Genomic DNA, 23,454 nt, shown 5'->3' on the forward strand with positions numbered 1-23,454 from the left:
AAACTTTGGGTGGGCTAGAGATGTAATTCATTGGCAAAGTGTTACCTCGTGTGCACAGGCCCTGGGTTCATCCCAGCACTACACAAACCGGGCCGCGGTGCACTCTGGTAACCCCAACATTTGGAGCTGGAGACAGGAGGATCATAAGTTCATCTTAACTACACAGTGAGTGTGAGCCCAGCCTGGGCTACACCAGAGCCCATTTCAAAGCAGAAAACAAAAGAAATAAAGGCAAACATTGGGAAATCTCATACTTCGAATAATGGTGGACACGACCACACACACCTTTGTTGGGTAGGACATGAAAAAGCCGAAGGAAATACTGTTAGGGCAGACTAATGCAGAAGCAGGTAATAACACTCAAATCTCAGAGAACTAAGAAATCACCATGCATGTTTTCTTCAATGTTCACATCACTACCCAGTGCAGACTGGTTCATCCTGTCCTTTGTGGACTATGACTTCATCGACCTCCAGCCGGCTTTAAGTCCACAGAATCTTTTCTATCCAGCCGGCAGATGAGTAAAGGATTGCGGGTCCTGTGTGCTCCTGGGCCAGACCTTGTGGTCACAGCACTTCCCCATTCTGCTGGCTTGAACTTGCTCACACCTCCAGACCTGTATCCAAGACAGGCCAGGGAGCACGGTTAGTGAATGTGTTCAGGAAGAGGAAAACGTGGACGCTGTTGATCTTTTTAAATTGAGGGGAGCTGAGCTTGCTTTTGGGAACCTTCTCAGTTTAGTGGGAGAGAAATGAGAGACCAAGGCTGTGGAGAGACCTAGTTAACTGTCCCGTTTCAGATGGAGTGTGGAGCAACTTCGTTTAGGAGTAGGTGATGCTTCTGAAATGCAGCCATGTAGGGTGGGAGGGGGTGGGGAGGGGTGGGTAGGTTCAGCCAAACCTCGAGCTGAGTACTAGAAAACATCAAGCTTTGAACTTGGATTATATTATTCTACAAGTTACTATCAAATATTAGACACAAAAGTGACCAAACAGGAGGAGACGGGACAGTGAGTGAGAAGAGGCAGGGCTGTGAAACCCGGAACTCCAGACAGTGGAGCTCAGACTACTAGGGCTATATATATATACATTCAGGAACATTTTAGGACAAAGAAAAACCAGGTTTGGGAATTTTAGATAAGATTTTAGAACTTTAGAAAGGATTTATCCTTAAAAAGAGACATCTCATTTAGTTCAGAGGGAAAAAAGACATCTCAATACTTAAATAATAATAATAATAATAATAATAATAATAATAATAACTAGTTGTAATCTGAGCATGGTGTTACATACCTGTAATCCAGTGCTTGGGAGGCTGAGACAGGAGGATTACAAGTTCTAGGCCAGCCTGGGCTACATAGAGACCCCCCCCCCCCCAATCAGGAAAGAAAAAAAATCCTAATGTAAATTCAAGAACTGTAAAATGCAGTAACCAAAACCTTAAGAACTCAGTAGAGGGAGGGCTGGCAAGATGGCCGAGCAGGAAGAGGAAGAGGCCTTTGCTGCCTAACTGGGGAACTGAGTCCAGGCACGGACCCCGCCTGGTGCTGGGCTGTGAGGGCTGACTGTGACCTGGGGAACTGAATCCAGGCAGGGACCCCACCTGGTGCTGGGCTGTGAGGGCTGACTGTGACCTGGGGAACTGAGTCCAGGCAGGGACCCCACCTGGTGCTGGGCTGTGAGGGCTGACTGTGACCTGGGGAACTGAGTCCAGGCAGGGACCCCCTGTGCTGGGCTGTGAGGGCTGACTGTGACCTGGGGAGCCTCTGCGTACCAGTTGATGTAACTGACTCAAGCCACTCCTCATCCCATATCAATCCCCTTTCCGTCTGTCAATCTGTAAAGAAAAAAAAATGTGTTTCCTTATACTTTTCTTCCTTTAATTTAAAATAAAATAGTTTTAATTAGCATTGGAAATATAAGAAACACTGGGTTCGAGAGCTTTTAAAATCAGAACCTTTTTTTTTTCATTTTTAAGAACTCAAACATGACACCACCAATAGAAGGAGGTGTGTCCTGTTGCGGGACAGCTACTGTACACAGGACTGGATGTTTGAGTGCAGAAAAATGGTCAACTCTCAGCTTTGACCATGATTTTAGGGGTTGGGGATTTAGCTCAGTGGTAGAGCACAAGGCCCTGGGTTCAGTCCTCAGCTCCGGGGGGGGGGGGGGGGGGGGGGGGATGACATTAATTATAGGGTAGAAAACAAGAAAGAGGTCGGCTCTTAAATAAAACAGTGAAGAGCATTCACCATGGATATAGAACTTGCTCATTTCATAATTATGCTAGAAAGATGACTGCTAAAATGATCTATTTATATAAGTAATAATTTAGAAATTCCATTTTATTGTTTTCCTATTCTAAGGTGAAATAATGCATTTAATAATTTGGGAGTTGGGATATACTTAGTTTTTTTAATGTCATTTAAAAAAAGTTTTATAGGGGCTGGAGAGATGGCTCAGTGGTTAAGAGCACTCACTGGCTGTTCTTCCAGAGGTCCTGAGTTCAATTCCCAGCAACCACATGGTGGCTCACAACCACCTGTAATGAGATCGGGTGCCCTCTTCTGGCCTGCAAGGGCACATGCAGACAGAACACTGTGTACTTAATAAATAAAAATAAATCTTAAAAAGAAAAAAACTCTTTAAAAAAAAGTTTTATATCTATTGATTAAGAAAACAAAGGGAAGGAAAAAAGAAAACAAAAGAGAGAAATACAATATGATATAGATGAGAGACATGAATGCTCATGAAAACTGTCTCTACTTTTTAAGGAAAGTATGCTTTGCTACTAAAAGTCATACAAGGGGCTGCAGAGATGGCTCAGAGATTAAGAGCACTGACTGTTCTTCCAGAGGTCCTGAGTTCAATTCCCAGCAACCACATGGTGGCTTACAACCATCTGTAATGAGATCTGGTGCCCTCTTCTGGCCAGCAATCATACATGCTGTATACATAGTAAATAAATCTTGTAGAACTGAATAGTATTGTAAAATTAAAAAAAAAAAAAAAGTCATACAAGTTCATGGGAACTTGGGATAAAAAATAGTAACAAAGACACGAAATTGATATTTCACTCTCCCACCCAAAGATAATAACTTTTAACATTTTGATCTCTATCTTTCTAGAACTTACCTATGTGTGTGTGCTAGGATCCACAACAAAGACTTGCTTTAGAAACAGAGGAATCAGAGCCAAGACAACTTGTGACTGTGTGTGTGTTGTTGTTGTTGTTACTTTGAGACCAAAGAGTTTAAAAGAAAGAACTGGCCTGCTCTCCTGGTTAGGTCTCACTTTACCATCTCCTTACTGACTTATTTCATAAATATTGCATTCCCTACATCCTACATACTGAGTGTGGATCTGTGTTCCTCCCCACACCGTGTGTTGCTAATGATTTTACCAAAGAAAGGAGGACAGGGCCTGGTACAGAAGCTGGTTGTCTTCTACATATGACTTCACCGCAGAGATTATGTGGAGGAGGAGCTGGATGAGCAGCGTCTCTTGGAGGAAAGTCTGGGTCAGCATGACGTTCGCTCACCGGGGCTCTGACCTCAGGATCTAAGGAAAGGGCACGCCTTGTCACTGGGCAATAGCTGTACACTGAATATGGCACCTCAGTAGTGCTTCATGCGCCCTCTTGGGTGACTCTGTCAGCGGCCAGCATTTCCCGAGCACTGACTCTGCAGTCGAGAGGTTGACGCCTCAGGACAAGCCTGCTAGATAGAATCTCCTTCACAGATGAGGAGACTAAACTTCAGAGAGTGCTCAAGGTCACCTGACTGCGAGTAACAGCCAGCATCTCCAAACCCTCAGCTGTCCTGTAAGATGAAACTTACCACTCCTTAGTAATAAGCACCCATGTAGCTCCCCAGATTCAGTCCTGAATTTTCCCATGAGTGCTTCGTTATAGGCATTTAAACATCAAAGCCACTATGAAAAATATTTACCAATAGAAAACTCACTTTGTTTCCTTTTTTGTTTTTGAGACAGGGTCTCTTTATGTAGCACTGGCTGTCCTGGATCTCGATCTGTAGACCAGGCTGGCCTTGAACTCATGGAGATCCACCTGTCTCTGCCTCCTGAGTGCTGGGATTCAAGACGTGCGCCACCACACCTGGCCAGTTTTCATATTTTTAAATCTTTCTTGAGGCAGAGTCTTAGTATCCCAGGCAGACCTCAAGCTCACTCTGTAACCCTGGATGACCTTGACTTGGTTCTGATGTGCTACATGGGTGCTTATTAATTAGAAGTGAGAGCCAGGTATTATGATAGTGAGAGAGAGGCCTGGGCGGGTGGAGCCAAGGTGCCCCATGGTGGGTGAGGCAGAGACATCATGCAGTGAAGTGTTTTATTTGGGGGAAGAGAGAAGAAAAGAGATGGAAAGAGAGAGAGAGATAGATAGAGTGGGGGGAGGTGCAGGCTACCTCATGGCGAGAGAGGGAAAAGAGAATGAAGGGGAGGAGTCCTTTCTTAAAGGGAATGGAGCATAGGATAATGTCAGGACGCTAGGTGGGCCAGAGTATTATCTGTTTATTGGCCAAGATTCCAAGAAGTGGCTCTGAATGCTAACACCAGGGGTGCGCCATGCCTGGTTTTATGCAGTGCTAGGATTTTAAGTAAATTTGTTGCAACTCTGTGGGTTTGGTCCTGGATTTGGGCACCAAAATGTGAGTTTTCCAATTCTGGGAAGAGGTACCCTGACCACTTGGGAGTCAGGTGATGGCTGGAGCCGCAATGAGACAGCAGCCCTGGAGGGTGAGGTAGCTGCTTAGAACAGCCCACAGCTGGAGGGGGAGGGATCCTGGATGTTGCCAGCCACTTAGGGCCGCTCTGCCCTGGAGGGGAAGTTTTTCTGACTGCTCGGGAAAGTCAGGCCTGGAGCTGCCAGGACAGCCCTGCAGGGAAGGGTATCCTGACTGTTTGGGAGTGAGGCTGTACCTGGTGTGGTGGGGGATGGTCTCCCCGCAGGATATAGCAATCCTGCTCCTCTCCTGGAGAACCACTGCAGCTGAGCTTTGCTCCGCCCCCTCTTGACGGGGCTTCCTAGCAGAGCTCTGCTTCTCCGGCCTAAGATGTTGCTTCTTTCGCTTCACTCTGCAAAAGCGGAAGCCCCTGCAGAAATGTAGCCATATCCTCCAGCCCTGGAACAAAGTGTTACTTTTCCAGCTCTCCCTCGCTCTCTCCACTGAGGGACATCTCAGCAAGGATCTTCTGTTCAGCTCCTCATTGCACTGTCCACTATGGGGCATCTCAGCAAGGACCTTCTGTTCGCCAGTGAATGAAGAGCTTCACACCCAAAACTCTTTTGAGGAAGAAGTTTATTTGGGAAGGAGTACTCCAGGAGAGTAGCTGCCTCTACCAGGGTGGAGAGAACATCCCATAACTGACCAGGCAGGGTGGTTTATATAGGATGTCTTTGGGGGCGGAATTAACCAATGATTGGTTAGGTTTTTTTTCTGCCCAGGGATTGGTCAGTTTTGTGGGCTAGGGACAGAGATGGCCCTGATTTCAGAGCCAAACTGTGTTTCTTTCACTGGCCTTTCTTGGCTTTTTGACACTGCCTCTAAGGCCAGGGCACATTTCTTTCACTGACTCTGATTCTAGGGACCAAGAGTATTTCTTTGGTACTAGTTTCAGAGTCAGGGCATGTTTCCTTGGTTCTAGGTTTGGGGATAAAGTGTTCATTTCTCTGGCTCAGGTCCCAAATGCAGGCTGTGTTTCTTTCCCTGGTCCAGGGCCAGGGTGCTACTGTCCTGCTCTGTGATTGGTTGGTTTCACAAATCAGTTGGCCAGGGGCAGAGATGGCTCTGATCTGACTGAGCCAAACTGTTTCTTTCTGCCCTGATCTGAGCCATCTTCCCCTAGTTCTGGGCTCCAGGGCCAGGGTGGGTGTCTTCAGCCAGCCCCTTTTCCTTACAGGGATGGAACTCTTGGCTTTTGCCTGTGAGGCGATCACGCCACCAACTGAGCCCCACCCCAGCCCAGAAGTTCCCACTTGGTATTTTAAATTCACGTTATTGGAGCTTTGGAAAAGGCTTCACTAATTAGTGCATTTCATTTTTCTTTCTGATGTTTCTAAAGAAAAAAATAAATCTCGCTCACTCTCTGTGGGGTTTTAATGTGGTGGAATAAACCGAGCACTGACGTTACCGTTGTAACTGGGGGAACGGGGGTGGGGGTGGGGGGGTGGGGCAGGTCAGTGGACCCATTGTACCACGTCAGCACTCACTGTCTGTCCTCTTGAGGGTTTCCATCCCCCCGGGCTGCGAGTTAAAGGGCAACTTCACATTCCCCCAGGGATCGCGGTTTGTAAAGGAAAGAGAGCCTACATTTCGCTTTATTTGCTTTATGCAAGTGAGCACTTAATTGTTTTCCTGCTGGGAGGGAGGGGGATATTAGCTAATACAATGGCAGACGCAGAACCGACTGACAAAGGTGTGTAATTTGTGAAACAGCTGACTGGGCACAATTCTGATTTCCAGTGCCCTCCCGGCTCCCTCGCACCTCTGGTAATGCTTTCCCTGGGCGTGTGTTTGCGTTGATAAAAATCACATCCACTCGCAAAGTGCCAGCGTAATTATAAGAACCACAGACCAAGCTTGAGGTTTTACATTTTCTTTTCACAGATGCCTTCTGATTTACGGATGAGACAATTCTAACTGATTTCAAAATAGTAGCATAGCTTTGGAGCAGCAGGGCTGTGAGTCCTAGTCTCTCTTACACTCTTTGGCCTTTTCCTGTACCTTCTGGGCACTGGTTTCCCTGAGTGGCGATTCCACGGCCTCCCAAGGTCCTTGCTGTGACTCCAATGTCAGACAAATGTACAAGGTTTCCTGTCTGAGTTAGGGTTTCTATTGCTGCAATGAAACACCATGACCAAAGAGCAAGTTAGGGAGGAAAGGGTTTATTTGGCTTACACTTCCTCGTCATGGTCCATCACAGAAGGAAGTCAGGACAGGAGCTCAAACCCGGCAGGATCCTGGAGGCAGGCGCTGATGCAGAGGCCATGGAGGGCAGCTGCTCACTGGCTTGCTACCCCTGGCTTGCTCAACCCAGGACCAGCAGCCCAGGGATGGCACCACCCACCATGGGCTGGGCCCTCTCCCCAGTTGATCACTAAATGAGAAAATGCCTTACAGCTGGATCTCAGGGAGGCATTTCCTCAACTGAGGCGCCTTCCTCTGATGACTCCAGCCTGTGTCGAGTTGACACACAAACCAGCCGGTACACTTTCCTGTGGTTTGGGATGCCGGCAGGGCTGGAGCAAGTTAATTAGTTCCCATCGGGAATGACATTTGTCTACAGACTCAGCTGACTTGGCCTCAGCCAAATCACTTGAGCTCAAAATAGTAATCATGGGAACGGCCCAGCCAGGCAGAGGGGTGCACACCCCACACTCTGGAGGCTGAGGCAGCAGGAGCACTGTGAGTCCCGAGGCAGCCTGAGCTAGATAGTGAGTTCCCAGCCAGCCTCAGCTACAGAGACTCTTTTCTCAAAAGCAACAACAAAAACAGTTTAGACTCCGAGGCATGCCCCAGGCGCTGTTCTCAGTGTTTTCACCCGTAAATCTGTGAGGTGGAAGTGAATGATCGTTTTCCACATGGAAAGGCTAAGGGACAGAAAGACCATATAATGTGCCTCAAGTGCCCAGTTAAGAAGCAGTGCTCAAAGCAGGCACAGTTAGCTCTTCGCGGCAGGAGGGGCCCTTGAGAGAGTATTGGGTTAAAGCAGACGCTCCCCCACTCAAAGCCTGGAAACCCTCCGTGGCTGAACAGTGTTGTGGCTCAGCCAGGGTTAGGCGAAGGCCTGGAGATGGAGACTCCACCCAGGGAAGGCTGAGGATCGGCAGGAGTCCTTCCCAGCCATTTGTTATGTGCACGCCTGCGTCCTTACCCTGCTCCCGAACACTGAGCCATTGGGGGCCAATTACCCCAAAGTCACCATCTAAATCACCCTATGACCAGTTTTCAAATGCAATGAGTCCAGAGAAAACCACAACCCCTTTCCTCTGTTTTAATTATAGCCACTTGGAGCAAGTGATTATTTGGAATTGTCGAAGAATTTTGATACAGTGTTTGTACGGAACATTCCGCAGTTTTCGATGGCCAAGCGGACTGAAGCGCGACGATTCATAACTCTCATCGACAACTTCTATGACTACAAGGTAGGATGGACTCCATCTCCGCAGGACCGTGAAGTCAGGTGACCTGGGTCGGAATCCTGGCTGTACCAATGCCTTTACTGCTGTGCCTCAGTTTCCCCATCTGTAAATAGGGGCTAGCAGTATCTAGCCCCAAATGGTTGTTGTGAGGACCACACAGGTTGGCTCATGTAGAATACTTAGAACAACAAACACTTGGTCCAAGCTGAATGCTGTGTACTTCCTGTTAAAAACAGCAGCAGCTAGTGCCAGGCCCCATGGAGAGTCACGTAAAGCCTCATCATCCTGCAAGTAGGACTGGGAGGGAGCCCCAGGCCGAGTGCTCAGTGCACGTGTGTTACCTGAATGCTTGGCTGGGCTGAGAATGATGAATGACCCTTTGCCTTGTTGAAATGTTCCCCGTGGCCCTCCCCACCCCCACCCAGGAGCTAACTAGCAAGAGACATCCTGCTGCTCTGTTTTTAATCCCTGTGTCTTAGCAGGCAGTGCAGAGCCCTTGCTTGCCCACAGCAGGCAATATAGCCTAGTAGTTAAAGGGTAGAGCCTGGCACCAGGCTGTCCCGAAGACTGGCTCGGCCTCTGAGCATCGGCTGCCTTCTCTAGAAGGGTAATAACACTTGTGTGATTCTGTGAGGATGGAAGGATCATATAAAGTACTAAGAACCTAGTGTGGCAAGCAGTGCCCCTACAATCAAGGTGAGCCCTTCTCACAGTGTGGACCTCTAAAAAGAAGACACCCACAGTAAAGATAGCAGAAGTGGTTTTTTGTAAACTACTGGAGATTTCCTTCGCTCATCTTTGCACAGAATTAGAGCAATAGTTTTAAAATTGAGGGAACCTTGTAGGGAAGGAGGCATGTAAGAGAAGACGGGAGAGTTTAATGTTTCATTTACTCTTTCATTCGATGACCTCTGTGTCCCTGAGCAAGGTGTGGGCTGAAAGTCAAGGGCAACTGAGATGCTGTGGTGCCCGGGGTCTGAGCCGCATGAACCTCGTGTCTGTAGAAATCATGTTCAGTTGCCAATTCAGGACACAGAGAGGACTGTGAGCCTTGAGGTCCAGGGATAGCTGAGAAACCCAGGGAAGTCCTTTGTGGTCTAGTTGTATCAGAACCAACAGGGCCACTTGAAATCCAGATTCCAGAGCCACCTAATCCCCACCCCAGCAAATGAGGACCAGGCACGGGGCCAGAAGCTCATGTTCCCATGTTCCCAAGGTGCTTCTTAGAATGTTCAGGGGTGGAGGGCCGATTCCAGCACAGGGCAGGAGGGGCGGCCTGGGATGGGAGGGAGTTGCTAAGCATGAAAGGCGGCCTGTGGGCTCTGGTGAGGTGGCCCAGGAGAGCCTGCTGAGGACACGCAGCAAAGGCCACCTGAGCAGGAGCTCAGGAGAAGTGGACACTGACGCCAGGGAGCTGAGGCTCCAGGCTCATCGATGTGAGGCGCTGCCCTGTCCTCAAGGCGGGTCTGTACCCACCGAGTGCAGCCTAAGAGGCTGGATGTTTTTACAAGGCAAAGGCTTCTCCAGGAAGACAGAGGAAATGGCACTGGAATAGAGGGTAAAGGCTCGGATTGTTTATGGTTCAGCTGGAAACGCCTTTGAGACAATCTGCTCCCCATTGCTCAGTCACTCGGTCCTCTCAACCTTTTCACTGACTTAAAGGAGTAAAAGCTTTACCTGGCCGTGTGCTGGAACACTCAAACTACCCTGACTTTTATTCTAACTAAACCACACATTTAGATTTTACTCTCTTTTAAAGTATAGTCAAAATTATCTTATTTCAGAAATTGAGAGCATTAAGCAGACATTATTCTAGAATGTATTCACGGAGGTTTGTGAAATAGGACATTTCCATCTGAGTAATGGAAAAAGTGTCATTTGTGATTGAAAGAATTTATTAAAATAAAATGGGAATACTAGTCCCTGGAGTCAACATGTTTTACAGTATCGATGTATTTGCTTGAATGATGATTTTTGAAAGGCTGACAGCAAATCCAGATTCTCTAAACATGGGGGAGGAGTTGTTTTGGAGCTGGGCATGTGTATATGCCTATAACCCTGGTTTGTGGAAGGAAACAGTAGGAATATAGTGAATTGGAGGACAGCCTGAGCGACATCACAAGATCTGCCTGGAAAAACAAAATGAAATGAAGAAGTATGATTTGTTTCTGAACGAGCAGACATACAATGTATAAAAGATATAAACTGCTTTGTGCCTTTCCTGGAACTCACTCTGTAGCCCAGGCCAGCCTCAAACTCACAGAGATCCGCCTGGCTCTGCCTCCCGAGTGCTGGGATTAAAGGCGTGCACCACCATCACCACCACCACTACCACCACCTGGCCAGGTTTTTATCTTGTTCGAGATTTTTCTTTCAGCTTGAGTGTGGAGTCCCACTCTGTGTTCCTTTTCCTGGTTCAGGTACGGATAATTTGCTGTGCGTCAGCTCCTATTCCAAGCTTATTTTTGCATCAACATCATGACAGTGAGTTGGAGCAAAACAGAATACTGATGGACGATTTGGGGCTGAGCCAGGTAGGGGATATTAACATAATTTCATCTTGTGGTTTGGTGGTTTGGGGTTTGATCCTTGCTACATTTTGCAGAAGGGACCATTGAGTTGATGCTTTCCAGCCAACTTCATTGCCATGTCGGCACGTTTAGAGCCTGGTCTTAGAGGCCCTGTTGAGTGTGGAGGCCAGTGCTTCATTTTCACATGGCAGAAACAGAGTCCCGTAGAGTACCTAGCAAGTCCCAGCTTAAGAAAAGAAATCCATGCTTCTTCCCCAGGCTCTCCATTAAGCAAACATTTGCAGAGCACCTCTCAGTGTCTGGCTTGGGTACTCTGATGTGGTCTGGGTTTTCCTGGAGTTTGGACTCTAGATTCATCCCAGGCCAAGCAGAGGGGACTGCATCCCCTTCTTCTGTGAGAGCATTATAGGGTATATTGATCGACTATCAACCACTGACCTATTAGTCAAAAATTCAACTGGGGCTGAAGAGATGGCTCAACAGTTAAGAACACTGACTGCTCTTTCAGAGGACCTAGGTTCGATTCCCAGCCCCCCACATGGCAGTTTGCAATTATAACTCTAGTTCCAGGCGATCTGATGCCCTCCTCTGGCACCTATGCATACTGCATGTACATAGTGCATAAACATACATGCAGGCAAGGCACCTGTATACATAAAATAAAAAAATAAATCTCAAAAAATAAATTTCAATTGTCAACACTGCCCCCAAGAATGGGATCACATTCATCTAGGGCCAACGGTAAATTCTTATTGACTTGAATAGACATTATTCATCCTAAGAGTTTGAGCGAAAAGGGCCAATAATGCTTTCAACAGATCAACTTTGAAAACTTGATTGCACTGTATGTCCCAGTCTCCAGGCCACTGTCGTGAAATACTGTAACATGCATGGCTCATCAACCACTGTTTCTCCCAGTCTGGAGTCAGAGTTCAAGTTGTTTTCCCATAAACCTCACAAGATGGAAGGAAGGAGAGAGCTCCCTGGCTGTCTTTTGTGAAGACACCAGTCCTGTTCTTAGGAACCCCACTCTCAAGACCTAATTAACCCCTTAAAGCTCTGTCACCTAATGCCCACCTAATGTAGGAATAGCTTCTTAAATGTAGGAATAGCTCCTTAAACCCCCGTGTGGGGCCCCACAGCCAAAGCACCCGAGGAGCTAGTCAGTCAAATTAATTTCTCATCATAGGCTTTTAAGATTTCTGTACAGATCAGGCTTCAGACTTGGGGCCCATCATGGAGAGATCGGGGAATGTGACCTCAGGGTCCTAGAGTCCCGGTGACTTGGTGGGGAAGACGGGCTTCGGGAAGATGGGCTTAGGGGAGTTGAACTTGTCTCTGTAAGAACATAAGAGCAAACCCCCAAGGAGAGAAAGAAAAACCCTCATTACCATAAGCCCATGTTGGTGTCCCCAGCCCCAGGGTGTTGACTGGCTTTACAGTGGGAGGGGTCCCCAATATACCCTTTAGCAAGGAGACCAATATCCCAAATGGCTCTAGTCTTTGCAAAGCTGGATTTCAGGCAGGCTTTCCAGAGCCAGGACCCACAGGACCTTTCAGTCACTCAGTCTACAAAAGGCTTCTCGGAGATCTGTCCCCTGGGGCTTCCTAACCTACTAGAACTTCTGGGTTTTCTTTTTGGGGTTGTTAAGGCAGGTATTTCTTTAAACTTGCAATCTTCCTGTCTTAGCCTATGGAGTTCTGGGATTACAGGGTAAGTGACCACGCCTAGCAAAGCTATCATTTTTGCCGTTAGCTACTTTTGGAGAGAGATTTCTTTCCAGCATGTTCCTTTTAGAGTTTGTAAAGAACTTACATTCTAAGCAAAATCTTTTTGGTTTCTCTGTTTCAGCTTTGATCTGATATTTTTCTTTTCTTTTTCCTTCCTGGTTCTGTTGATTACCTATTAGTTTAGATCAGTTAACACTTTAGTCCCATTTAAGAGATAGATGGTGTATGACAAAAAGATGGAAAAATATATTATCTAAATAGGTAAGCCTGAAGGTTTTTTCAGCCCGGGTCTGGTCCACAAGCCTTGCTTTGGAGTGGCTGGTTTTTACCGGGCTTGTGTCTGTCTGCTCTCAGGACTCGGCAGGGCTCTCCATGTTCACTGGAGAGGAGGAAGTCTTCGCTTTTCATCGCACGGTCTCCCGGCTCACAGAGATGCAAACTGAGCAGTACTGGGTGGAAGGGGACAGAAGCAAGAAGTAAGAAGCAAGAAGTCACTTTCACAGGAATGAAAACAGGCACCTGGTGAGGGCTGTGAGACTGGACAAAATCATCTCATCATCGATCACGCACTTTGTCCCCCAGACTCATCATCTGAGGCAGTGGACAAGCACACTGAAGTCTTGTTTTTGTAGACCCATGTTTTGCCCAATTATTTGGACTTACTTCTACATCATACAATGAAATCATCACTCCTGAAGATTACTATAAAACCTGACATGTTAGCGCCTGAACATGTTAGAGCCTTGAACATACGAACACACAGCAGATGCAGGATGCCTGGGCATCTCTAAGCTTTGGCTACACAGTAGTCACACCTTAGAAATACACTGGCTATAAGAAGCAGGTGAATCCTACTTTTCAGTTTAAAACAAAGAGAGCTTTCCAGAAACTGAAGGGAAAAGCATTTTACGTTGGCCTCTGTATTCCTGCTTGTTGGTTGGTTGTGAATTGCAATCACCCGCAGGCCTGTGGTTTCCTCAGTGCTGGAAAGAGCCTGTGTTCTAACCCCTACGTCCAGGTTGGCAGGCAAGACCTGGCCACATGAGGACATGGATCACAAAACCAGCAGGTGAGGAGCAGGTGGGAAATTCCAACTAACAGGCAGGTTAACCTCCCCTCTGCTAGCCAAGGAGGCAGGTGCCAGGAATGTGACTGTGGAGGAGGCGGAGCCATGGCCACAGCAACAGCAGAGTGAACCCCATAACCCAGGGTGCCCTACTCTTTGCCCACACCTGCTCTCGCTGCGGAGTTCACAGCCCACCCTCGACGCTGAGTCTGCGAAGAGTTGGACCTCGTAGGGAACAGGAGAGGACACTTGACAAATCTGTAAATAAAAGCTGATTTCTCCTTCATTGAGTTTGTGTGAGTCATTTAAGTGAAACTTGTCTTTGCTAAATATTATCACGAAAGGGGGTTTGGGCTGTGCTTACTCAAGGGCTGGAGAGGTGGCTCAGCAGTTAAGAATGCTTGCTGATCTCGCAGAGGGCCAGAGTGCGGCTCCCAGCATCCATGTCAGACAGCTCAAAACCACCTGTAACTCCAACCTCAAGGGATCTGAGGCCCTCTTCCAGCCGCCCGGGCTCCCGCATGCTCAGCCCATGTACCCACATAGACATCTTCCAGCTGCCCGGGCTCCCGCATGCTCAGCCCATGTACCCACATAGACACCTTCCAGTCTCCAGGAGTATCTGCATGCTCAGCCCATGTACCCACATAGATATCTTCCAGCCGCCCGGGCTCCCGCATGCTCAGCCCATGTACCCACATAGACATCTTCCAGCCCCCAGGGCACTGCATGCTCAGCCCATGTACCCACATAGACATCTTCCAGCTGCCGGGGCTCCCGCATGCTCAGCCCATGTACCCACATAGACATCTTCCAGCCCCCAGGGCACCTGCATGCTCAGCCCATGTACCCATATAAACATGCACATACATGAATAAAAAAATAAGTTGTATTTTCAAAAGAGAAAGAGAATCTTAAACCCTGGGCCAGTGAGATGGCTCAGCAGACAAAGGGTTGCTGCACAACTCTGACATGAGTTCAGTCCCTGGGACCCACAGTTGAAGGAGAAAACTGGATTCTCAGTGTTATCCTCTGACCTCTGTCCTCTGCCTGTAGTCAACACACACACATGCACATAATAAATAAAGTCGTTTTTAAAAAGACCTTCTTAATCCCTCTTCAGAAACCCCCAAGTGATATGAAAATCAACTATTTGGGAGAGTAGTCAAACAATCATATGCCTGTCAATATAAATAGGTTCTTTGAGGCTATTTGTCATCTAATAATCTGTCCACATCTTTCTGTTTTGGATATTAACTCTTTCATGTCAAGCAGATAGATGGATGAGTGGGATACCCAAGCATGGGGAAAAAAGTTTGAATTAGGGCTTCTGAAAGTTAAATGTGGTGTAACACTATATGCATGTACATGTAGATGGGGGGATGGATGGATGGATGGGCAGGTGGGCCAGTGGATGGATGGGTGGGTAGGTGGATGGATGGATAGATGGATGGATGGGTGGATGGATGGGTGGGTGGGTGGGTGGGTGGGTGGATGGATGGGTGGGTGGGTGGGTGGATGGATGGATGGATGGATGGATGGATGGATGGATGGATGGATGGGTGGGTGGATGGATGGGTGGATGGGTGGGTGGGTGGATGGATGGATGGGTGGGTGAATGGATGGATGGATGGATGGATGGGTGGATGGATGGGTGGGTGAGTGGATGGATGAGTGGATTTTTGTGGTGCTGGCTACTGTAGAAGTAACTGTCTTATTCAATAAGAAACACAGAACCAAACTCAGGGCCTTCCCCTATGCTAGGAAAGTGCTTCACCACTGAGCTGTCTCACTCAGGCACACCCCAGTCCTAAAACTTACCTTTTGCTTTGCACATTCTTTTTTAGCTTTAATAAAAAGACAGTGTAGATGGATAGACAGATGGACAGAGGACTGACAGAAAAAGGAACTGTCCCTGAGTGTGTGTGGTATTGGTGGTACAGTGCCCAACTCCAGCTCTTCATTCCGGGTCAGGGTTTGAACCATGAAAGCGTGTTGGAGGTTCCAGTGAGAAAACACAATACTATGTGCATGTGGCAGCAAAGTGGACCTCTGCTGGACAAGGTTGTCTTCAACAGTGCGAAGCTTCAGGAAGGACACGTGGATTGAAGAGGAAAAGGCGGGTGTTGTGGAATATTCCTTTACACTGTGTGAAGATGTGTCACTGTGATTGCTTTAATAAAAGCTGAATAGCCAATAGCCATACAGGATTTCCAGGCACAGAGGATGCTGGGGGGAAGAAGAAGGGTGAGACACCAGGAGAACAGCTCATTTAAAAATGTAAAGTTTTAGTCTTTGGAAGCTGTTTAGGGTAATAAAGAAATAGAGGTTAACAGTAGTCGTCTGTAACAATCAAACTTAGAGTCATTTTAGGTATGTTTTCAAGGTCATACAGAGGCATATTTTAGATATATAGGTGATCTCCAAACACTTCAAAGACCTACAGAATATGGCATTTAAAATCTTTTAATAACATAAGGCTTTTCATGACAGTGAGACATGTCTGCTCCTGTCTACCAATCTACTTCATAAGAGGATGATGGGCATTGAATAATCTCCATATAGAGTTTGCTTTCTTTATGGCAAAAGGTAGCCATTTGGCCAGGGGCTGCCCTTGCCTAGACTGCTGACAGTATGCTGTCCAAACTGGACAAGCAGGACACAAAAGACAGCAACTGCCAAACTTTGCCAAGACAGGTAGGACAGTCCTTTGAAATTCCTGCTTTACAGAAAAGTCTGTCAGATATTCTAGGCCTACAGGCCAAAGATGGATGCTCCAACATTGCAGAGGAACCTTGGGGTGACTGTCCAGGCAGCCAGATGTCTCTGTCATTTCTACAGTTTTGGAAGTTGCTTTCTCTGCACTCTGTATATGCTCAAGTAATATTTTTTATCCTTCTTGGGTCTCTGTTGGAGATTGAAGATGAGATAGTTATAGTTTTACATTTTTTCTTGTTACCAAATTCAGAAAAGAAACTTACATAAGAGATGTAAAGGTTAAGAAACATAAAGGCTTAAGTTATTTGTCTAAAAAGATGTTTTAAGGTCTGAAAAGATATTTTTAGAATGGCAATACAAGTTATGACAAAAAATGGTTTAGATATAAAACTTTGGACTAAGATAGGATAGATAATAGAGTATTTTCTCTGAATTTGCCAAACACTAATGAATGGAACATTGTGAATATATTTCTTACTTGATAATTGTCCTTATTGTACATAGTTTTGTATTGTTAGAGCCTTTCTATTTTATTTAGACAAAAGGGGGAAATGTTGTGGAATAGTCCATTGCACCGTGTGAAGATGTGCCACTGTGACTGCTTTAACAAAAAGCTGGATGGTCAATAGCTAGGCAGGATTTCTAGGCACAGAGGATGCTGGGAAGAAGAAGGGTGGAGATGCCAGGAAGCAGCATGGGCAATACAGAATAAAGGTAACCGAGTCACGTAAAAGAATGTAGATTAAAAGATGTGGGTTAATTTATGTTATAAGAGCTAGTTATAAACAAGCCTAAGCTATCAGCTGAGCTTTCATAATTAATAATAACTCTCCATGTTGGGGAGCTGATGGTCCTGACAAAAAAATCTGCCTACAGGTAGGGACACCAGCTCACCCGGTAGTTGATGATTGAATGTAATTGGCTCCCATAAGCTCATAGGGAGCAGCACTATTAGGAGGTATGGCTTTGTTGGAGTGGGTGCGACCTTGTTGGAGGAAGTGTGTCACTGTGGAGGTGGGCTTTGAGGTCTCATACATGCTCAAGCCATGCCCAGAGTCTCAATTCACTTCCTATTTGCTTCAGATCAAGTTGTAGAATTCGTAGCTTCTACTCCAACACCATGTCTGCCACATACCACTATGATGATAATGGACTGAACCTCTGAACTGTAAGCGAGTCACCCCCAATTAAATGTTTTTCTTTGTAATGATGCTGTCATTATGGTGTCTCTTCACAGCAATAGAAACCCTGACTAAGACAACCAGCCAGATCAGCCTAGTGATCAATGTGTGGCAGACATCACAGCCAGATCGCCCCCACATCTGAGGACAGTTATTTGGAATACAATTTCATTTTTCGTGGATCATGTTGTAATACTGATTCCCAGCACTGGTGGCTTATCATTCTGCTAGTAAGGCATTTAGACAGCTTTTAAAACACCGTGTCTTCAGGGTGAACAGTAGTGTAAGGCTCCGCCTGTGTGGAGGGTGTGTCCTCTCCTGTTCCCTTCCATCCCTCCAGCCCCCAGGCTGCTCCCCCAGCTCCCTGGACCTGGTGGGAGAGGCAGCAGCAGCAGAAGGAGCTGAGTCAGGAGTCAGGTGCAGAGAGGACCGGGGAAGGCCTTTGTGTGGGCTCTGTCCGGGTACCAGGAGGCAGAGGGGGGAGGTCACGTGGTTCTGGAAATGATACATCCTCACACAGGCTTCCTCTCCACAGTCTGCCTCACAGAACAGCATGCAAGAAAAAGAAAGAAAACCAGAAAACAACGTGGCAGCCAAGACCGAAAAAGAAAACAGAGGTTGGGTGTCCTTTGCCCAAATGCTCAGGACCAGAGGGCTCGGGATGCAGAGTGTTTCTTAGATTTGGGGGTGTTTGCATATTTATAATGCAATATCTTTGGGATGGACTACAGCCTAAACAGAAAATCTGTTTGAATTTCGTATAAACCTTCTACACATAGCTCAAAGGCAATTTTACATGGTATTTCTAGTGTACCTGAGTTTCAAAGATGCTTGTTTATGTGTATGGATGTTTTGCCTGCATGTACATGTCTACCCTGTGCTGGGCATGCCTGGGGCCTTCAAAGGCCAGAAGAGAGCATCAGATCCCCTAGAACTGGAGGTATAGACGGTTGTGAACTGGCATGTGGATGCTGGGAACTGAACCTGGGTCCTCTAGAAGAACAGCAAGTGCTCTGAACTGCTGAGCCATCTCTCCGGCCCCCATGCCTGCATTTTGACATGACAGGAGGTGAGACATGGAATTTTCCACTTGATGTGTCAGTCAATATATGGAAAGTTCCAGGTTAAGGGCTTCAGTTTTTAGTCCGGGACACTCAACCTGTAACACTGAAGTGCGGCATGTAACAGCCCCACCCTGGAAGCCACACTCTAGTCTTTCTTCTTCCAGCGGTGAGCTGTGCAGTTCCCAGCTTGCCAGGCTCTTCCCTGGGGTTGCAGAACAGCCCATGCTCCCACTGGAAGTGCTTGGTGCGTGCGTGCGTGCGTGCGTGCGTGCGTGCGTGCGTGCGTGCGTGCGTGCTGAGAGATGAGATCCCAGCAAGTGCTGCTGCGGAACAAGGCTCTGCTCACCAGACCCAGACCAGGAGGCCTGGGTCCCGAGTGCCAGGCGCCTCAGCATCCTCCTGATTCATTTCCCACTCCCAGGCTTGACAGAAAATAAACCGGAAGAAACAGGACTCTTCTTAGAAAAAGCAAAACCTTTCATTGCATTCCTCTTGTGTGTGTGTGTGTGTGTGTGTGTGTGTGTGTGTGTGTGTGTGTGTGTAAACAGAACATGAGCTTATTAGCTGGTGACAATCATGTGATAGATAACATGGGGGACTTACATAATTTTAACCCATTTCTGAGTCCAGAGTACTACTGAATCACATTTACGAATTCTTTGTGGGGTTTTACATTTTTACTATAAGGAAATGTTTTAATCTTTCTGAAATCTCCCTCTCCCACCTTGCTGTGCTCTTGCCTGGTGCTTACAAGTATGAAAATAATAGAAGTTTAAAACTAGTTGGAATTTAAAAACAATTTTTACATTTAATATAAATAAATGGATATTCTCACATATGCTTATTTAAGAGTCTTATGGCACTTATTTATATGTGCTAAAATTCTTAATAAACAAACTGCTTTGATTCTCGTGACTCTCCTTTGAGAGATACAAGTGTTGTTACCCCTATTTTACAGACGGGGAAACTGAGGCTGGAAAACGACAAAACCAGAGCCGAGGTGCTAAGACACACCTTGGAGTCGCGGGAAGGATCCAGACACTAACTACACCCTCCATTTCCTCACTTCTGTCCTGTAAAATCCACCCTGCAGCCTCTCCATACCGGGTGAAAACTCCTCGGGTGGGTCTCTGTGACTCTGACGTCAGTGTTCGGGTGTGTCTGATCTGCAGTCTGTAAGGGATCTTGTCAAGTGTCTGTTGAAATGAACACTCCCACCTGGGCCAGCGTCCCCGGAAGACCCTCCCTGCTTAACGGCACGGCCTTAGGGAGTCTTCCAGGGGTTGCCCCCCACCCCCACCCCCGAGAAGTCTCCTCTCGGGGTTGTGCTTTCCAGATCCCAGCACCGACTATGACCCACGTGATCTTAGGAAGGTCTGGGATTCTGGAACCAGGAAACTCTTTCTGCCGGTTTTTACTCTGTGACCTGGAACACATCCATGTTCTTTGCTTCAATTGTCTTCCAAGGGACTGTTCTAAAGAAAGCAATAGAAAGCTCGTGGCAGATGGTAGAGGCTTAGCTGGTTAATAGGCCAACAGTCGTGATCAGAAATGCTCAACCCAACGGCTATTGCGTGCGCATTATCGATCCTTGAGGAGTGCGAGGCTGAAGAATCCTGCGGTTTGTTACAGAGGAGCAAAGACCCCAGTACTGGCCGCACTCAAGGATGCACGGCTCCAGCTGAGCTGCTGGGCAATGTCTTTAAATCTAAACCCATTCTTTGAGCACAGCGGAATTCAGAAATAGTTGCTCGGTTGGTGGGCTCCATCCATTTCCCATGAAGAGGGCACCATCTTGTGGTCGGTGCCATGAACTGACAAAGGGAAGGTCTAGGATGGCCAGTTAGGAAATCGCAACAAGGCTGCTTTTTCCCAGGCCAGGGCCACCTCCAGAAAGTCAAGCATCCTCGGAGACAGGGAGCCCAGCACCCATGTTCTCTAATGCTCCCGGTGGGATCCTGATGTAGGGTGGGTCTGTGCCGTGATGATGCAGCCCGCAAACTCATGGGGCTGGCTCTGCAGCCCGGGCCCCTCGATTCGGAGTATCTGATTGAGGGGCGTTTTCAAGGGATTGCCAACCTACTCATGGGTCTTGATGCCCAAGACACAATGCTATTTCAAGGCCTCTCTGGTACCTTCGTCTACCTGTGCCTCTCCCTCCCGGAGGCAAGAGGCGGTGCTTTGCTTCCTCGCCTGTGGTAACAACAGAGCAGAACCAGGCGCGCCATCTGGCTTGCAGAGTATGGTTTCCTGCCAGGTGTTCACCAGCAGTGTGCTCAGTGGGAGGGGGCATGCTCATCCCCTTCCAGGGGAAAGCCACGCCCAAGGGAGTGCCTTCTCAGCTAGGAAAAAATTAACTCTTAAAAATAATAAGTAAGCTGGGCAGTGGTGGCCTTTAATCCCAGCACTCGGGAGGCAGAGGCAGGTGGATCTCTGTGAGTTCCAGGCCAGGATGTTCTACAGAGCGAGAGCCAGGACAGACACTAAAACTACACAGAGAAACCCTGTCTCTAACCACCCCCCCCCCAAGTATGCTTTACATAAATACCACTTAAAATGTTTTCTTTGAGACAGCCCACCTGACATCAAACTTTGACTTCTTGCCTCGGCTCCTGAGTGCTGGGATTACAGGTGTGTGCCATCAGCCTGTAAAAACCTTTGCTTCCCTTTCTAACACGGTGATCTGGTGGGTTTTGACCCAGGCCCTCTCAAGGCTATCCTGTGTTTCTATGTCTATGTGCCCCCAGCTCCTCTGTTCAAAGCCTTCTGAGACCTGCAGTCATTTCAAGAGTGGGGTCCCGAGACTAGACCCTCTTGTGATGCTCAGGAGCTCCCTCTCTTTGGTAAGCTTAAACTCCATGTCAGGGGGAGGGGCACTGCCCTCTGCCCCCACTCCCCTAGGCCGGCTGGTCCAAAACGACTTTCTTAGTTCTTCCACAGCACTGTTTCCCTGTTTGAGCATTTGACTTGGGAGATGCAACTGGAGTCTTGGCCTACGCCAATCAGTTTTTTTTTTTTTTTTTTTTTTTTTTTTTTTTTTTTTTTTTTTTTTTTGTCAACTTAACACAAACTGTGGTCATCCGGAAGAGGAAACCCCAACTGATAAAATGCCCCCGTTAGATCCATCTGTAGGCGAGTCTGTGGAGACATTTCCTTGATTAATGATAGATGTGGGTGGGCCCAGCCCATGGGGGCAGTGCCCCCTGTGGGCTGGTGGTCCTGGGCTGTATGAGAAAGCAGGTGAGCAAGCCATGGGGAGTAAGCCGTGTTTCTTCATGGTCTCTGCTCCAGTTCCTTCTTCCTGACTTGGCTTCTTTTTATGATACACTGTAACTGTAAGATGAAATGAACCCTTTCTCCCCCCAGGTTGCCTTAGGTCATGATTTTATAACAGCAAATAGAAAGCACACTAGGCCACAACCCTTTGTAATATCACATATGCATCATGCAGCTTCTGGAAATGTTGCCTGAACAAACAAGGTCCAGAAATGCCAGTGGCATCTCATTGGCTGTTTGGTGTCGCTGTAATAGAACACCTGAGACCGGGTTGTTTATAACAGATTAATTTCTGCCTACGCTGAGCTGTCCATAGTGGAGGTACAGCATCTGGTGAGGGCTTTTGCCCTGCATCGTCCTATGGTGGATTTTAAAATGGCAATTGTGAAACCTATTCTCAGTGTTAGAGAAAATACTTTTACACGCAGCATCCTCATTGCACTCTTTAGTTTAGGTTTGTTTTTAGATTTATTTATTTCATATGTATAAGTGTTTACCTGTGGGGGCCTGTCCCCACTTTTCCCCCCCGCAAGGTACTCTTGAGCAGGGAAAAATGAAGAATAAGTAAATAGAAATATAGAGGAGAGAGGCAGATAGAAACACAGGATAGCCTTGAAAGGGCCTGGGTCAAAACCCACCAGCCCTTTCTATCTCTACTAAAGGGCTTTTAAAGGAATGCCAAGTGGTGAAGAAAAAGACCTCCCCCCAGCATAGCCAAGTGCAGAACATTTCAAATACCTGGTGACCATGCACATGGTCAAGCCATCCCCTAATGCAGCCCTGCTATGTAAAGCAAGCTCAGATCTCACTAGGAAATCTTTGTGGGCTCCCACAGGTCCTTCCCCTTAATTTTTTAAAGAGCCCCTCCCCTCAGATGGACAAGGTCTGTCTTAGGTCATTCTCCCTGATTATTCCTTCCATTACGCATCATGGAGATATGCTTTCCACCAAGCATACTCTGTCTTAGGCTGGAAGCGATCAAGAAGAAAGTTGCCCATCCTTGACTCTCAGCCTCTGGCAGGAGTGGGTACTGAGCTTAACTCAGCTCTGGCCCAAGTTCCTATTGAGCTTATAACCATCTACAGCGATCTCCATAGCTGCCACAGCTCCCAGCACAGGAGTAGAGGATGATAAAGATGGCATATATTTTTTGGAATTAGTCTTAAGATGTCTATAACAGCCTTAGCTGTGCCAAGCCCTTTTTATAAATCAATAAGTTCTTGATGCGAACTGCATCAGATAAATTACATCAAATTTAATGATTCCCTTAGCTGTTCATTAACATCAACATATTTCTAGTATAAACATTACATATTTACAACTCTCTAAACTGAACTATTATCACTATACATATTTACACTTTTTGAAAGCTTACATTAAACATTTAGACTCATGTTTAACATTTACACTTGTTACAAACTCACATTCAACATATACTTATTTATACTTCTTACAAGCTTATATTCATAAGGAAACTCTACATAACTATCTTATAAACTTAGATTCAAAAGGAAACTGTATTTTACAAACTTTAGCAAATGTCTAGAAGAGGTTTCTTAGAACTATTTACCAAGCTTCTATTTAAGAGAAAACTCTATAAAACTATAACAGAACTTACACTAGCAAGCATCTAGAAGAGATTTCCTTAACATCTAGAAAAGATTTCTTAACTAACATCTAGAAAAGATTTCTTAGCTACACTATTAACAAGAGAAGAAGTATGT

At 46.8% G+C, this 23,454-nt stretch overlaps 1 protein-coding gene across 8 annotated transcripts in view; it reads left to right on the top strand.

Moving 5' to 3' along the window:
* Afg1l (AFG1 like ATPase) overlaps positions 1–13,777 on the top strand; it is a 189,122-nt gene extending 175,345 nt beyond the window's left edge. For 7 of the 8 annotated variants that reach the window (XM_076552378.1, XM_076552379.1, XM_076552380.1 and 4 more), the window contains 3 exons: positions 8,026–8,166; positions 10,584–10,697; positions 12,780–13,777. In XM_076552378.1, coding sequence (XP_076408493.1) covers positions 8,026–8,166; positions 10,584–10,697; positions 12,780–12,905 — 381 coding nt within the window. In that variant the 3' untranslated portion in view covers positions 12,906–13,777. The remainder of the gene's footprint in view (positions 1–8,025; positions 8,167–10,583; positions 10,698–12,779) is intronic. The other variant, XM_076552377.1, reaches the window with a different exon arrangement.
* Positions 13,778–23,454: the final 9,677 nt, after the last annotated feature.

Source organism: Peromyscus maniculatus, chromosome 16 (genome assembly GCF_049852395.1).
Source record: "Peromyscus maniculatus bairdii isolate BWxNUB_F1_BW_parent chromosome 16, HU_Pman_BW_mat_3.1, whole genome shotgun sequence".
NCBI lineage: Eukaryota > Metazoa > Chordata > Mammalia > Rodentia > Cricetidae > Peromyscus > Peromyscus maniculatus.